At 34.3% G+C, this 16304-nt stretch overlaps 1 protein-coding gene across 1 annotated transcript in view; it reads left to right on the forward strand.

Moving 5' to 3' along the window:
* The window catches only part of LOC101710990 (cytochrome P450 2C5), a 42476-nt gene that overhangs the window by 6983 nt on the left and 19189 nt on the right, over positions 1-16304 (forward strand). Inside the window, exons 6-7 of the mRNA XM_004838551.4 lie at positions 4374-4515; positions 7428-7615. Of these exons, the coding sequence (XP_004838608.1) occupies positions 4374-4515; positions 7428-7615 (330 nt within the window). The remainder of the gene's footprint in view (positions 1-4373; positions 4516-7427; positions 7616-16304) is intronic.

The raw sequence follows: 16304 nt of genomic DNA on the forward strand, positions 1-16304 counted from the left end.
TTTCTGCATAGCATTATTTTGCTGTGATGTGATTTGATTTACATTTATCTCTGAGTATTGTCTAGTTTTCTTAGTGATTTCTTCATTAATCCATTGCTTGTTCAAAACTGCATTATTTAATGTCTAAATTTCCTTCTCATCAATTTCTCACTTCATTCCTCTGTGGCCAGAGATACTTTGCATAATTTTGATATGTGAAAACTTGTTCAGAATTGTACATGAACTAACAAGTGTACTGGGAAAACTTTGTTGCCTTTAGAAAAATGTGTATTCTGCTATTGTTGAGTGAAAAGATCCATATGTATCAGTTAGGTATAGTATTTGTTCATTTGATAACTAGTATTTGTTCATTTACTACAATTGCTTATTGATATTTTACCTAGATATTTTGTCAATTATTGGAAGTTGAGTATTTAAGTCTCCCACTTTTATTGAAAAACTATTTCTCCTGCAATGTTTCCATCATATGTTTTGGGGCTCTCTTGATTGATACGCATAAACTAGCAATGTTATGTTTTCTTGATGAATTCAGAGTTTTTCTAAGACATTATTTGTTTCAAAAATTTTGTTTGGAATCTTCTACTGTGTAATTTTAGAGCTATACTATTGTGTTTGGCTGTTATTTATGCAGAAAATCATTTTCCATTCTTTCACATTCCGTGTATTTACATCTCTGCGGAACAAAGTGAATGTTTTAAAGGCTGCAAATAGTATTTTTATCCTTTCAATATCTGTATTTTAAATAAATTCAATTTGTTACCGTTGAAATGATTAACAGTCTTGAAAAATTTCATTCTCATGTAATACAATCACTTTTATATTTTAATTTCTCATTTTTTCTAATACTACCTTATTTTCCATTTGAACTTTTAATTCCAATGAACTTTTCAATTCCCTCTTACTGTCTTCTGTGTGTTTCTTACAATTGTTTTCCCATTACTGTGGGGATTACTGTAAACATCCTAACTTTTAAAAATCCAATTTGAACTCAAACTGTTAGCTTCAAACTGTATACACTTAAATTTCCTCTCACTAAACTCCATCCTTTATGTTCTTGTCACAAATTACATGTTTATACATTTTGGGCCCAGAACATATTCATAATTACTGTTTCGTGAATTTTCTTAAAAATAATATAAAAACTAGTAAAAGGGTTAAATACAAAATTCAATTTATAAAAATGTATTAGAGTTATGCTTAACAAGGAGTTATATTGCATTGTATGTATTAATATTATGTCTATGTCCTTTCTTGTAAGCTTGATAGCTGAGTGTCCTTAGCATTTCTTGTATGGCAGATCTACCCATGAGACACTGCATTATCATTCATTTTATCTTAAATGTCTTAATTTTCCTATATTAATGAATCACTTCTTCCTGCTTCCAGTGAGTTCTCTGTGTCTTTAGTTTTTAATACTTTGATTCAAATGTGCTTTCCTGTGAGTCTCTAATTTCATACTACTTGGATTTTATTGAGCTTCCTACATGTGTTCATTCATGATACTCTCTTTAAATTTGAAAGTTTTGACCTGTTATTTCCACAAATGTTTTTTGCCTCTTCCTCTCTACTCCTCTGGAACACCCATGAATTGTAGATCGTTGTAATTTATTAAATTCCATAGGTCTCTTGTCTCTATTCACTTTTTCTAGTTTCATTTACTTTCTGTAATTTAAACTAAGAAATTTCTGTTGTTCTGTTCTCATATTTGCTTTTTATTTCTTCTGCTGGCTCTGATCTCTTGTCGAAACTCTCCTTTGAATTTTTTCTTTTGTTTATTGTATTTTAAGATTCATAATCTCCAGTTAAATATATTTTCCAAAATTGATACTATTTTCAACTTTGCACACATTGCTTTTCTGATTTATTATTAGTCCTGTAGATAGTTTCCTTAAGCTTTCTGAAGATGTTTAACATAAAGGTTTATCTAGTAATTTTGATATTTGTTTTTCCTCAGGCATGGTTCATGCTAATACATTTCTTGACTATTAATGTACTATACAGTATTAGTGATTTCTTTTGATACAGTGTAATTTTTGTTTTCTTGGCTAGATCTTTAATATACTGTAATTTCAAGAAAAAAGATATTTACAGTCTTCCAGGTAGTATTGTTGTTTCTTAAGAAAGGCTGCATGAATTAATCCACTTAGTGACTTTTACAAATAACTTTTGCAAAGACATTTCTCATCATCTGTGAGAAATCAGTTGAATCTTACCCTTATCCTACTGTTACTAGCCAGTTGGTGACTGGCTAGAGATTTCTTTATACTCCTGAATCTAATAAAAAAAAAGAAAAGGGAAAGATGTCATCCTGTTTCTTTAAATCCCTCACTTAATGCCATTGAGAAGGTTCATTGTTCCATGAAAATGAAACAATGGCCAATGTCTGTGCCAGCCTGTCAGCAATCAAAATTGCAACCTTGATTTTTGGAGGTGAAGGTTTCTGTTGCCCAGTCTGGGACAAGTAAGCTGAACAACACAGAAAAGTCTTCCCAAAACTACCTGCAGCAGAACTGTTTTATGGGGAATGGCAGCCTCTATGTGAGATGCCAAATTTACTCAAATTTATCAGGTGCTGTGTTCATCAATCACTGCACATGACACTGAAGTTGTTTTCCTAGAGCCAAAGATCCAAAATAATTGCACTAGACTATGTAAATTCAGTGGCTATTTTGGTTGGGGAACCATTTCCCTTACTTTCTTGTTAGCATCTTTGTCATGTTAACCTAGCCATACCATCATAAAAATAGTTCTTCCAACTATAGTGTGGAATGCACTTCTACATATTTAGATTGTCTTAAATTGCTTTATTTAGCCTATTTTAAGCATCCTTGGCTATGTTCTTCTACTCTGCAAATTCACTTCAACACATGAAAATTTTAAATTATTTAATGTTATGGAAAGATTAACATATTTATAATTATGGATATTAATGATCACCTATACTTAATATTTAAAAATGCAACATTGTTGATAATTCTGTATCATATTACCTCCTCAAGCCTAAATGGAAGCCTTATGGTCTGCATTAGCTGTCCTCTCTCCTTTATCCCCTTTGGCACATAGAGTATCAAATGCCTTTTTTTCATAATTGGATATCACTCTAATTTGCACAACCACATTAACACATTAACTGTTTTTTATTATTTATAATTATGGTACATAATGATTACATTCATTATGGGGTATTGGTAAATGTACACATCTCAATTCCTTTTTCCTCTTCCCCCATTCCCCCTTTTAAATCAATATAGAGATTCCTGAAATAACTGAAAATAGAAATTCTATTTGATCCAGCTAGTCACCTTCTAAGTATCTTCCCCAAAGAGTTAAAGACATCATACTACAATGCTGTATGCTGTTTATAGCAGCACAATTCATAATAACTAAATCTTGAAAGCAGCCTATATACCACCAACAGGTGAATGGATTAAAAATGTTGTATTTATAAATAGCACAAGTCATACAATGGTGTATCAATCTGTCAAAAAGAAGGGTAAACTTGAGTCATTTGTAGGAAAATGTTTGTACTGGGAGACCACAATGTTGATAGATTAATTCCTGCTCTTGTTCTTTAGACCAGTTGCCTTTTGCTTTCCATCTGCACTCCTCTATTGCTAAGCCAGGTTTTCTTCATGATCCCTTTCTTCTTCCCTGGGATTATTTCCATATTTTACTGCTTTATTAGCTTTTAATGATTTCAGCTTCATAGCCTGTAGACAATATTGATCCCATGTGAGTGTTTGAAAGAATTATATTAAAGATTCTTGACTTAAGCTTATAATATTTAGCATATGATCTTTCTTTTCCTATTTTTATTAAATAAAATAATGTTTCTTTATAAATAAGAGAAAATCTAATTATTAATGCCTTAAACAAAGAATGAGGGTTTTTTTTGTTCAAGTTAAAGATTCTCATAGTGGATAATCTAGTGGTAAATGGGTAGCCTCAAAGTATTAGAAAGCCAAGTACCTCTGCTTTTCTTCACTATAGTTAGCATATAGGTTTCATTTTTATGATTAAATACTCATCTCCTTAGATGCTGTCATATCTTCTTCACATCTGTGTTCTGAAAAAGGAGAAAATAGAAAAGAGAGCATCAATATGCTTTTGCTTATAACTTTTTGAGATATAAATATTCTGGATGGCACACTTTGCAAGGCAGGGTCTCACAAACAGAAATTTTAGGCAAGCAAGATGTGAGTTGTAGGAAATGAAGTTTAAGTCATTTGAACTAAATCTGTAGTTTCTCCTAACATGGCACTCTCCAGGATTTGTATTGGCCAATTTTATAACATCGTCAATTATTTCAGATTCAGTCTGAAAAAATATGCTGGATAGTAATTTATCCCAATATCACACCAAATCATTCCTAGGAAAACAACAGTGAAATTTTGAAGTTTACTCATGAAAACTTGGCTATCACTGTGTCTGATTTGTTTGGTGCCGGGACAGAAACAACAAGCACAACACTGAAATATGCTCTCCTGCTCCTGATGAAACACCCAGAGGTTGTAGGTATGACCAAAGATGGCAGGCAAGTGAATCTCAAGAAGATGTTAGAAAGATGCTGTTAGTGTCTTTCATCTTGTGTCTTGGCAAAATTTCACTAATGTTCTGTCCCAGCAGCAGTGCTCTGTCCATGTATAATGATATAATTAACATGCAATGTTTTTGCACATGATGAAATTGTACTTGAGAAAAGTGAAGACAGCATGACAATAAGAAAAGGAAGAAAATCTTGGTACAGGGTAGATTGCATGGAGATAATTTTTCACAGGAATAGTCAACATCAATTAACGTGGGTCTGCTTTTTATTATGAAAAGATAATATTTTATACCACATAACTTGTTAGAGAATTTTCCTTATTCTGATAATTCCATAGGGTAGAGAAAAAGAAATTCTCCTTAGTGAATCATAGTAGAAAAAGGTTACCTGAGACAATTTTAAATCTTGGAAATATTTTAAAAACTAAGATTTGTTATAAATATTTCAATTTAGGCAGAAGGTCCTCCCTTAGAAATGTTATTATTCTACAAGTTTATTTCTATAAAATTTTGTTCAACAAAGCCAGAATTTTTGTGGGGGTTAAGAGAGGTCTGTGATGTTATCTTTTATGAAAGCTATTAGTAGATTAGTTTAGTTATAGGCCTGGTGCAGTAGCATATACCTGCATTCCCAGCACTGTGGTAGGCTGAGGGAGGAGGATCCCTAGTTCAAGACTAGTCTGGGAAACTTAGTGAAACCATGCTGTGTGAGGACATGGCTTCAATCTCCAGTATCACATGCACAAAAGTAAAGAAATAAAAAGCCCAAGATAACAAGAAACTTATTTTTAAAGTTTCATTTTTTTCAGCATGTATGAAACATTTAATTTTATTCTGTTTCAGGATTCTCTTAAAGTGATGATAACATAGCTGTGAATGACTGTTGGTCTTTTTATGGTAGATGAAAAGAATAAAGAGCCAACAAATTTTTAGAAAAATATTTGAAGCACAGAGAGGAAAGTTAAGGATGATAACTGAGCAATTAGGATAGAGTTATAATCTAAATGTCAGAAAAGGAAGGTTGATGAAGGAAGAAAAGCAAGCAGTGGTCCAACAATCTCTTTGTGGATCCTTATTTGCTAATAACAGGTATCAATGAAGGTGGAGAATCAGGTTGAAAAGGAGACTCCTTCTCCTATGCATTCATCAAGTGACCCCTTTTCATCCACAAGAAAAGAGAGTCTCACTCCAGAGAAAACTTCCTGGCAAGGCTTGTACTCAGGGATCTTGGATAGTGACAAGTTCTGAGGTACAGGGCAGGAAAGGCAGTTTTTCTTTTGTTTCGTTTTTTTTTGTGCCCGGGATCGAACTTGGGTCCTTGTGCTTGCGCAGCAGGCGGTGAAACTACTGAGCTAAATCCTCGGCCCAAGAAAGGCAGTTTTGATAAAGGTCTACTTTCATTCATTGACTCTGAGTTCTTTTATCTATCTTCCTTTCTGCAATTCAGCAGACAGAAATATAAGAGAGTGAAGAATTGTGAAGTACAAACTTTCATGTTTTGATATCTTATAGAAATTCTTTCCAGGAATCCAGCACACTGAAGGAAATAAAAGTATCCACCTAAGACACAGGGTCATGGAATTTCAGAACACTAGAATTCAGGTAAAAAATTGTGGAATCTTTCAGAGAGATATACTAGGTCAAATATGAAAGATTATTATCAGAAATCGCATTATTAATAGAAAATGATATTTTTAGATATATATATATCTATATATCTATATATCTATATATATATTTGCAAAACATTCTATGCACTTTCTTCCCATGTAGATCCATTCAAATCTCTAAAGTTATTTCAGAGGAAGTCATGGGCTCCAGTAATTGACAGAGCTCACAGAGGAGGATGAGAGTATCAGGCAGGTGGCTCAGCATGAGGCATAGAAAACATCTACTTCACAATGGACCAGGTGGATGACGAGAGTATAAGGAAAACACTAGGAACAAAGAAGTGATGGGTAGTCTGTAGATTCCCAGTCACTGGGAATTTATATATTCTTAGAGTCTGAACTATCTACCTGATAATTTATTAAAAAATCTAATTCATGAAATTGAAAAATATAAACTATAATAAAAAATTTCAGTCAAAGAATGTATCAAACATGATCATACTTTTCTTACCAGGGAACAGTATTTACATGGTCAGAAAACTCAAGCAATGAATGTTGGGATAATCAACATTATTCTCTAATGTATTCTGGTGAATCATTAGGGGAAGTCTTGTGCATGGATGTATTTTTCTGTACCTCTTTGTGTTTAAAACACTTCCAAGAGTTGACATGTGTTTATATATGGAACTGAGAAATGAAAATGTTCATCTTTTATACCAGCAAATTGATGTATATTTTCTACAAATAGATAAATAGATCCTTGTATAGAAATATGATTATAATTTTCAGAAGCAGCTACTAGAACACTCAAAGTAACTACACTTGAGAGATGGAAGGATGATAAGTGTGCCACTGTTCACACATACAAATCATATGCACATGTATAGATCAATTGCAATTTAATTTTAAAAACCTATTATTTTGAGGTAAATTTAATATTTGATTCCTGTTTGTTGCTTTGTAAGAACTGTAATATCTTATCCTTATTTTTTCCATTTATTTTTGAAAAGTTTATTTAATTCTATTTATATTAGATATCATGCATGGTACTTCACAATTATTTACTGATGTATCATAACAATGAGTTTTCAGGAAAGTGGGATGTGTCTAATTGTGGCAAATCCCCTTATACATCTAAATAAACCTCAGGGCATATAACTCATATTTATAATGCTGTTGGGACACTTTCATCATGTTCCCTGTATTCCTGAATTGCTGTGACAAATGTGCCACTTTTCTCTGATTCTGACTTTTCTTCCTGTGTCTTACCAGCTAAGGTCCAGGAAGAGATTGACCGTGTGATTGGTAGGCACAGGAGCCCCTGCATGCAGGACAGGAGCCACATGCCCTACACAGATGCTGTGTTGCATGAGATCCAAAGATACATTGACCTCATCCCAATCAATCTGCCCCATGCAGTGACTCGTGATGTTAAATTCAGAAACTACACCATTCCCAAGGTAAGCTTGTTTCTTCTACCCTGCACCTCAGGGTTGACATCCCCAAATTCAACATGTGATTTCAATCCTCTACCAACAGAGACAAGTGTAAAAATCTTACATTTGACTACTTAGTGGGCTTTGTGCTGCTCCTGGGGGACTCTAAATCTTTCTTATAGGTTTCAATATCTGGACGTGTGCATCATCCAAATTTGTTTTCAGATTTCATAATGACTGGGTTATTGTCAGACACTTACATTTCCATATGAATTTTAAAAGTTCAGTTTGTCACATTCCCAAAAGACACAATCTTTTAAAAATCATGGTGACAGTAAATTTATAGGTAAATTTGGAAATAATTGATATGTTAGACCTATTGATAATCTCAGTTCATTGATAAAGTTATTTTTCCAATTTGGGAGGTTATATGTTTTCTGTACTGTTTTGTTTTCAGTGCTGGGGTTTATAAATCTTTGTTGAATTTTTACTACATAGAATTTTTAATAATGCCTTTGCCATTTGTTTGTACCTGAAATGTAGAAACTAGATGTTTTGTTCACTGTATTGATCTTATGTTTACTAATCTTGTGAAATTTAGTACTATTTGCCAATGTTCCTTTGCAGATTTATTTGGAATTTCAACTTACATATCCTGCCATCTGAGTTAATGACTTTCATTTCTTATATTTCAATTCTTCCATTCTTAATTTCTCCATATTGTCTTATTGCACTGATTAGGATTTCCAGGGTATCATTGAACAGAACTAGTGGTAAGGGTCATTCTTATTTCACATCAATTCTTCAGAAAGGAGTGAAAGTTTAAAATCTCACTTTCAAGGATGATGATTTAAGTACAGTACATCGTGAGAGATATTCTCTATCAGATTAAGAAAGCTTGCCCCCTTCTATTTACAAATTTTGGTCATGAAAATGTGTACAAATTTGTCAAATCTTCCTTGAATCAACTGGTAGAATGTACATATTGACATTTTCCTCATTAAGTATGCATATTATAAGACTAAATACATAGTTACATATGATCTGCTACATATTATTCATGACTTCTTTATACTAATATGAGATTGTGGTCAATAGTTTTTCTCCTCAAATGTTTCTTGAAAGATTTTTTTGTATCATAAGAATACTGGCTGGATTAAATTAAGTGAGAAATGTTTCCTAATGAGAGTCTATTTTTACTTCCATTCTTCTATGATCACTCATGCTGAATATTATACATGAGAAATGCAGACTATCAGACCAGACAACGGTTATCTTCTTCCAGAAAGGACTTACCTTAACCTGGAAGTCAGGTTGATGTCAAATTTCTGGCGGTGATTCAGAACTGCCAGGAACAGAACTCAGTGGGAAACATGGTCTTTAAATTATTTCTCTAGTTTTGTCCCAATTCTGGAAGACTGAGATAAGATCAGATTTTGTCTTAACAGTTTTGCAATGCTCTCTAACACATGGTTTCTACATTTATCCAAATACTCTAATTTCTATGTTACAAACTACCTATTTCACTTGAGCCCAGGGCAGATAATATTATTTAAAATAAATATAACTAAGTGCTGTATTTTTGTGGTAAAAAAAACTAATGATGGGTGAGGTTTCAATTACTATGTCATTCCATGGAGATGATGGAAATAATGTTAACAACTGGTAGTAGTCTTTTTCTAGTGATGACAGTTTTGGTATAAGGGTGAGCACATCAGTCTACTTTGTTTTCAAACACCAAGAACAAGACTTTTACTTCTTAATGTTTGTGTTTGTGGATAACATTAACGAAACTTGTTTATCCCCTTATACCTAAATAATTAAAGGAATCTGATTGAGGAATCAGACAGAGATTGCCAGTCTCCCAGATCCAATAATCAGCTGTAAGTACCAGTTTGAGGGGAGCATCACATCTCTGAGTTCAAACCCATTCATTCCTCTGCTTGTTGGCTTATGTTATGACTGGGCTTTTTGGAGTCTATATGACTCATTCTTCCCCTTCTTCATGGAATCAGCCTAATGCAGAAATAAGCAGCAGTGTGGGGATGATTCTACCCGCTTACAAAACAGATAAATTATTTTTCTTACCACAGGCTGGGGCCAGTGATCTCAGCGGAGATAATGGTCTAAGATATATGTACACAAACATTTTCTATAGTTTGGCTTATAAACCATATGTCAGACTGTGGACTTCAAGCAAGGATTTTGCTGCCACTTTTGAACTCTGTCATTGTGTACGGCACAGACAATATGTAAATGAATGAGGAAATCATGTTCAATGTTTACGGCATGTGAAGTTAAAATTTAAATTTTACATATCAATATTCTTTCTCTTTTTATTGTACTTTCACTTTGAACATATTTACCTCACATATGTCAAAGCAGACCCCAGGCTTGCTTAAAGCAGATAGAACAGATTCCCATCAATTAGAACTTTCTGCAATAATGTACATGTATGGGTTCATAATGCTATCTGAAGAAAATTTGATAGCATCAGACCCCAAAGATTTACTTTATCTTTTTATAGATCTTTACTGTTTTAGCTTTTTTAAAATTTTATTTTTAATTTATTTTCCATTAAGTTTATTGATACATTTTAGATATAAAATACAGTTACATTCATTATTGGGATCTTGTACCTTTCTTATTTTTTTCCCCTTCCCCTGCCCTCCCTTCACCCCCTCTACCCTTCCCTATTTGTAAAGACTTTGTTTCCATTTTTTTCCCTTTTCTCATATTTTTTCTTTTCCTTTATTTCCTTTCCCCTACCCCTCCTACTTTCTCTACTCCTTTACAACTTTTCTTCCTATTAGACAATATCAATCATACATTTTAAAAATTACAATATCAAAATTTAGAGGACATTACCACAGATTTTATGGAATTTAAAAGGATATAGAAAGCATATTACAAAAATCCTTTTTGAAATAAATTTGACTTCTTTTTTAAATTTTAAAACATATAACTTTATTATCAAACACACACATATACAAAAATTTAAATTATTCAAAGAAAAAACAATGCAAGGGAAAAAAAACTATAACAATATTCAAATATAGTAGAACTCAACCAAAACAAAACTGAAAAGTACTTAGACATTTTTACATATAATTTTTTTAAAAATCTCATGCATTAACAAGACATCAGAGGATGTGATTTGTTTGAAAAAGATTTTCAAAGATAATACTGAACAAATAGTGCTCTGGGAAATAATTCAAGTTAGCTAGTAGACTCCACATAGGCCAAAATTTTCTTTTAATTTAAATTTCAATACAGTCATATGACACGTGATGGAAATGTAATCTGAGAAACATGTCATTAGGCAATTTCATCCGTGTGTATCACAAAATACCACACGGAGTGTCAACTTCTAGTGCAAACTGAAAAGGTATAGGTAGATCATCTGTGATGGCCCCTTGACATTATCCAAATATGCAAACACCAGATACATGAGGCTACCACTGGCATAGCAGCACACTCTTTTACAGTAAACTCTTATACAAATAGGATTATGCTCTAAAGGATGAAAACCATAGCATGTTATAAGTATCTAAAACAGTAACAGTCATTTATCACACTATCGAATACTGTGTACTGTACATAGTTGTATGAGCTTCTTCTGGAAACATACCCTTCTCTCTTTTGAACTCAGTGACTCTTCCTTCCTAACCCACTGATGAGTGCCAGCCTAATCTCTATCTACATCTCTTGCTGTAATTTTAGACACTATGTATGGATTCTCACCAGATTTAAGCCTGTAACTCTGATCTCTCCCATTCTCCTCCTACCACCCCTATCCCTTTGAAACTTTTCTTCGTATTTCTATCAATTATTTGTTTTAGTCATTTTAATCCTTAATTATACTTTCAGTTTCTCACACTAGAGAAACTACTTGATATTTGCACATATATGTCCTATTTATTTCACTTAGAGGATGGCCTCAATATGTACTCATTTAGCTCTGAAAGTCTCTAGTTTCTGGTTCTTTATGGCTGAGTAGTACTCCATTTTATTTTTAAAAACCCACATTTTCTTTATCCAGCCTCCAGTTGATGGGCACTTGGGCTGTTTCCAAGCTTTAGCTATTATAAACTGTGCCACTATAAACATGGATGCACATATATCGCTGTGGTATGACTCTTTTAATTCTTTTGGGAAGATACCCAGCAGGGGGATAGCTGGGTCGAATGGAACCTCTAGTCCTAGTTCTTTGAGGTATCTCCATACTGATTTCCACAGTGGTTGTACCAGTCTGCACTCCCACCAACAATGGAGAAGGGTTCCTTTCTCTCCACATCCCTGCCAGCATTTGTTATTGGTTGATTTCTTGATAGCAGCCATTCTTTCTGGGATGAGGTGGAATCTCAGTGTTGTTTTCATCTGCATCTCTCACATAACCAGTGATGTTGAATATTTTTTCATATATTTATTTGCTGCTTTTACTCCTTTGTCTGAAAAATGTCTGTTCATTTCAGATGCAAATTTTTGAATTGGGTCTTTGAATTTGGGGAGTTAGATTATTTTCAGTTCTTTATATATTCTAGATAGTAGTCCCTCGTCTAAGGTACAGTTGATGAAAAATTTTTCCAACATTGTAGGTTGTCTCTTAGCTTTGTTGGTGGTTTCTCTTGCAGTGCAGAAACTTTTTAATAAAATGAGAACTCAGATGTTGATTCTTTGTGCAAGTTCCTGTGCCACTGAGATTTTGTTCATAAAGTCTTTTACTATGCCAAGTTCTTCAAGAGTTCTACCTAACTTGTCTTCCAGCAAATTTAATGTTTCTGTCTGCATATTTAGATCTTTAATCCACTTAGATCTTAGTTTAGTGCATGGTTATAGGTATGGGTCCAGTTCTAATATTTGGTAGGTTGAAATCCAGTTTTTCCAACACCATTTATTTAATAGGCTATCTTTCCTCCAATGAGGATGGTTGGCTCCTTCGTCAAAGATGAGGTGGCTGAGCATATCTGTAGTTGTTTCTGATTCTTCTAATCTACTTTGCTGAGTCTCAGGTCTGTTTCTTTGGCAATATCATGCTGTTTTTATCACAGTAGCTTTGTAGTATAGTTTCAAGTTGGGGATTATAATACCCCCAGCCATATGTCTGTTGCCTAAAATTTCTTTTGCTATTCTGGGTCTCTTCTGATTCCAAATGAAGTTTTGGATTGTTTTCTCTAGTTCTGTGAAATATATTGATGGAATTTCAATTGGCATTGCATTAAACATATAATAGTTTTGGAAATATGGCCATTTTCCTTTTTCTTTTTTTATTTATATATTTATTGGTACATTTTAGGTATACAATACACTTACATTCATCATTTGAGTGTTTGTACCTGAACATGATGTATCTTAGTTCTTCTTTTTTCTCCCATTACCTGAGCACCCTTCACCCCCTCCACCCATCCCTATTTACACAAACTTTGATTCCATTTTTTTCTTTCTCACAGTTTTTCCTTTCCCTTCTTCCCTTTCCCCTTCCCCTCCCAACACCCTCAAACCCTTGGAACTTTTCCTATTTCAAATTATCAATTATTCATTTTAATCATTTTTCATCCTTATTTACACTTTCAGTTTCTCACACTAGAGAAACTATTCAGTATTTACACACGTGTGTCCTTTTTTTACAATTAACAGTATGGCCTCTATATGCATCCATTTAGCTATAAATGTCTTTAGTTTCTCATTCTTTATGGCTGAATAGTACTCAGTTTTATAAAAAACCCCACATCTTCTTTATCCAGTTTCCAGTTGATGGGCACTTAGGCTGTTTCCAAGCTTTAGCTATTACAAACTGTGCTGCTATCAACATAGGTGCACATATGTCGCTGTGGTATGATTCTTTTAATTCTTTGGGGAAGATTCCCAGGAGGGGAATAGCTGGGTCAAATGGGACCTGTAGTCCTACTTTTTTGAGGTATCTCCGTACTGATTTCCACAGTGGTTGGACTAGTCTACACTCCCACCAACAATGGAAAAGGATTCCTTTCTCTCCACACCCCTGCAAGCATTTGTTATTGGTTGATTATATTTTGTTGTTGTTAAATTCTTATACTGGTACATTTTAGGTATACAACACAATTACATTTCTCATTGGGAACTGCACCTTTATATAATGCATCTTGGTTCTTATTTTTCCCCCATTCCTAGCCCTCCCTTCACCCCCTCCACCCTTCCCTATTTACAAAGACTTTATTTCCATTTCTCATCATTTTTCCTTTCCCCTCTTTCCTTTCCCCTGCCCCTCCCACTACCCCTACCAATTTGGACCTTTTCTTCCTCTTTTGCATTATCAATTATTCATTCTAATCATTGGTACATTTTAGGCATACAATATAATGACATTCATCATTGGAAATTTGCACCTTTACATAATCTCTCTTGGTTCTTATTTTTCACCCTTGCCCAGCCCTCCCTTCAACCCCAGCAGTCCTCCCTATTTACAAAGATTTTGTTCCTATTTTTCCATTTTCTCATATTAATCCCATTCCCTTCTATCCTTTTCCCTACCCCTCCACTTCCTTCTCCTTTGCCCCTTTTCTTCCCATTTGACATTACCTATTATACATTTTAGTCCTTATTTACACTTTCAGTTTCTCACACCAGAGAAACTATTCGGTATTTACACATGTGTCCTATTTATTTCACTTAAGAGTATGGCCTCAATGTGCATCCACTTAGCTATAAATGTCTCTAATTTCTCATTTTTTAGGCTGAGTAGTACTCCATTTTATTAAAAAACCCCACATTTTCTTTATCCAGTCTCCAGTTGATGGGCATTTGGGCTGTTTCCAAGGTTTAGTTATCACAAACTGTGCTGCTATGAACATGGGCGCACATATATCACTGTGGTAAGATTCTTTTAATTCTTTGGGGAAGATCCCCAGCAGTGGAATAATGGGGTCAAATGGGACTTCTAGTCCTAGTTCTTTGAGGTATCTCCATACTGATTTCCACAGTGCTTGCACCAGTCTACACTCCCACCAGCAGTGGAGCAGGGTTCCTCTTTCCCCACAGCCATGCCAGCATTTGTTATTGGTGGATTTCATGATAGCAGCCATTCTTTCTAGAGTGAGGCAGAATCTCAGTGTTGTTTTCATTTGCATCTCTCGAATGACCGCTGATGTTGAACATTTTTTCATGTATTTATTTGCTATTTCTACTTCTTTGAGAAATGTCTGTTCATTTCAGATGCCCATTTTCGGATTGGGTCTTTAAATTTGGGAGGTCTGATCTTTTTAAGTTCTTTATAGATTTGAGATAGTAGAACTTTGTCAGGGGAAGAGCAGGTGAAGATTTTTTCCCCCATTGTGGGTTGACTCTTCACACTGTTGGTGGTTTCTCTTGCTGTGCAGAAGCCTTTTAATAAGAAGAGATCCCATTTGTTGATTGTTTGTGATAGTTCATGGACAACTGAGATTTTGTTCATAAAATCTTTTCCTACACCAATGTCTTCAAGGGTTCTACCTAACCTCTGTTCCAACTGGTTCAGAGTTTCTATTTTAATATTTAGATCTTTAATCCATTTTGATTTTAGTTTAGTGCATGGTGAGAGATATAGGTCTAGTTTGAATCTTTGGCAAGTTGAAGCCCAATTTTTCCAGCACCATTTATTAAATTAAAGAGGCTATCTTTCCTCCAGTGAGGGTGTTTGGCTCCTTTATTGAAGATGAGATGGCTGAGTGTGTCTGGCGTTGTTTCTGCATCTTCTAATCTGTTCCACTGGTCCTCAGGTCTGTTTCTTTGCCAGTACCATGCTGTTTTTATCACAGTAGCTTTGTAGTATAGTTGAAGGTTGGGGATTGTCATACCCCCTGCCATGTCTCTGTTAATTAGAATTGCTTTTGCTCTTCTGGGTCTCTTCTTGTACCAAGCGAATTTTTGGATTGTTTTCTCGAGGTCTATGGAGTATGCTGCTTTGATCTCAATTGGAATTGCATTGAATCTATATAGCAGTTTTGGAAGTATGGCCATTTTCACTATATTAATCCTTCCTACCCAGGAGCAGCGGATGTCTGTCCATTTTCTGATATCATCTTCAATCTCTCTCTTCAGAGTGCCATAGTTTTCAGAGAAGAGGTCTTTGATTTCTTTTGTTAGGATGATTCCTAGGTATTTCAGTTCTTTGGATGCTATTGTGAAAGGAATTATTTGCCCTATTTTTCTCTCAGTGAGTCTGTCATTGATGTAGAGGAAAGCTATTGATTTTTGTGTGTTGACCTTGTAACTAGCTACTTGACTGAATTTGGTTATTAAGTCTAGAAGACTTTTGGTGGAGTTCTTGGTGTCTTCTATATAGAGTATCATGTCATCTGCAAATAATGACAATTTGACTTCTTCATTTCCTATCTTTATTCCTTTTATTTCTTTCTCTTGTCTAATTGCCATGGCTAATGTTTCCAGAACTATATTGAACAAGAGTGGTGATAGTGGACATCCTTGTCTTGTTCCTGATTTTAGTGTGAAGGACTTCAGTTTTTGACCATTTAGTATGATATTGGCTGTTGGTTTTTCATAGATGGCTTCTATCAGTTTTAGGTAGAGACCATCTGTTCCAATTTTTTGTAGGGTTTTTATCATAAATGCATGCAGGATTTTGTCAAATGCTTTTTCTGTGTCTATGGAGATAATCATATGGGTTTTGTCCTTGGCTCTATTGATATAGTGTATTACAGTGATTGATTTGCATTTGTTGAACCATCCCTGAATCCCT

This window comes from Heterocephalus glaber, unplaced genomic scaffold (genome assembly GCF_053883595.1).
Source record: "Heterocephalus glaber isolate CG9 unplaced genomic scaffold, H.glaber_assembly_v1.0 deba00001497, whole genome shotgun sequence".
Lineage (NCBI taxonomy): Eukaryota > Metazoa > Chordata > Mammalia > Rodentia > Bathyergidae > Heterocephalus > Heterocephalus glaber.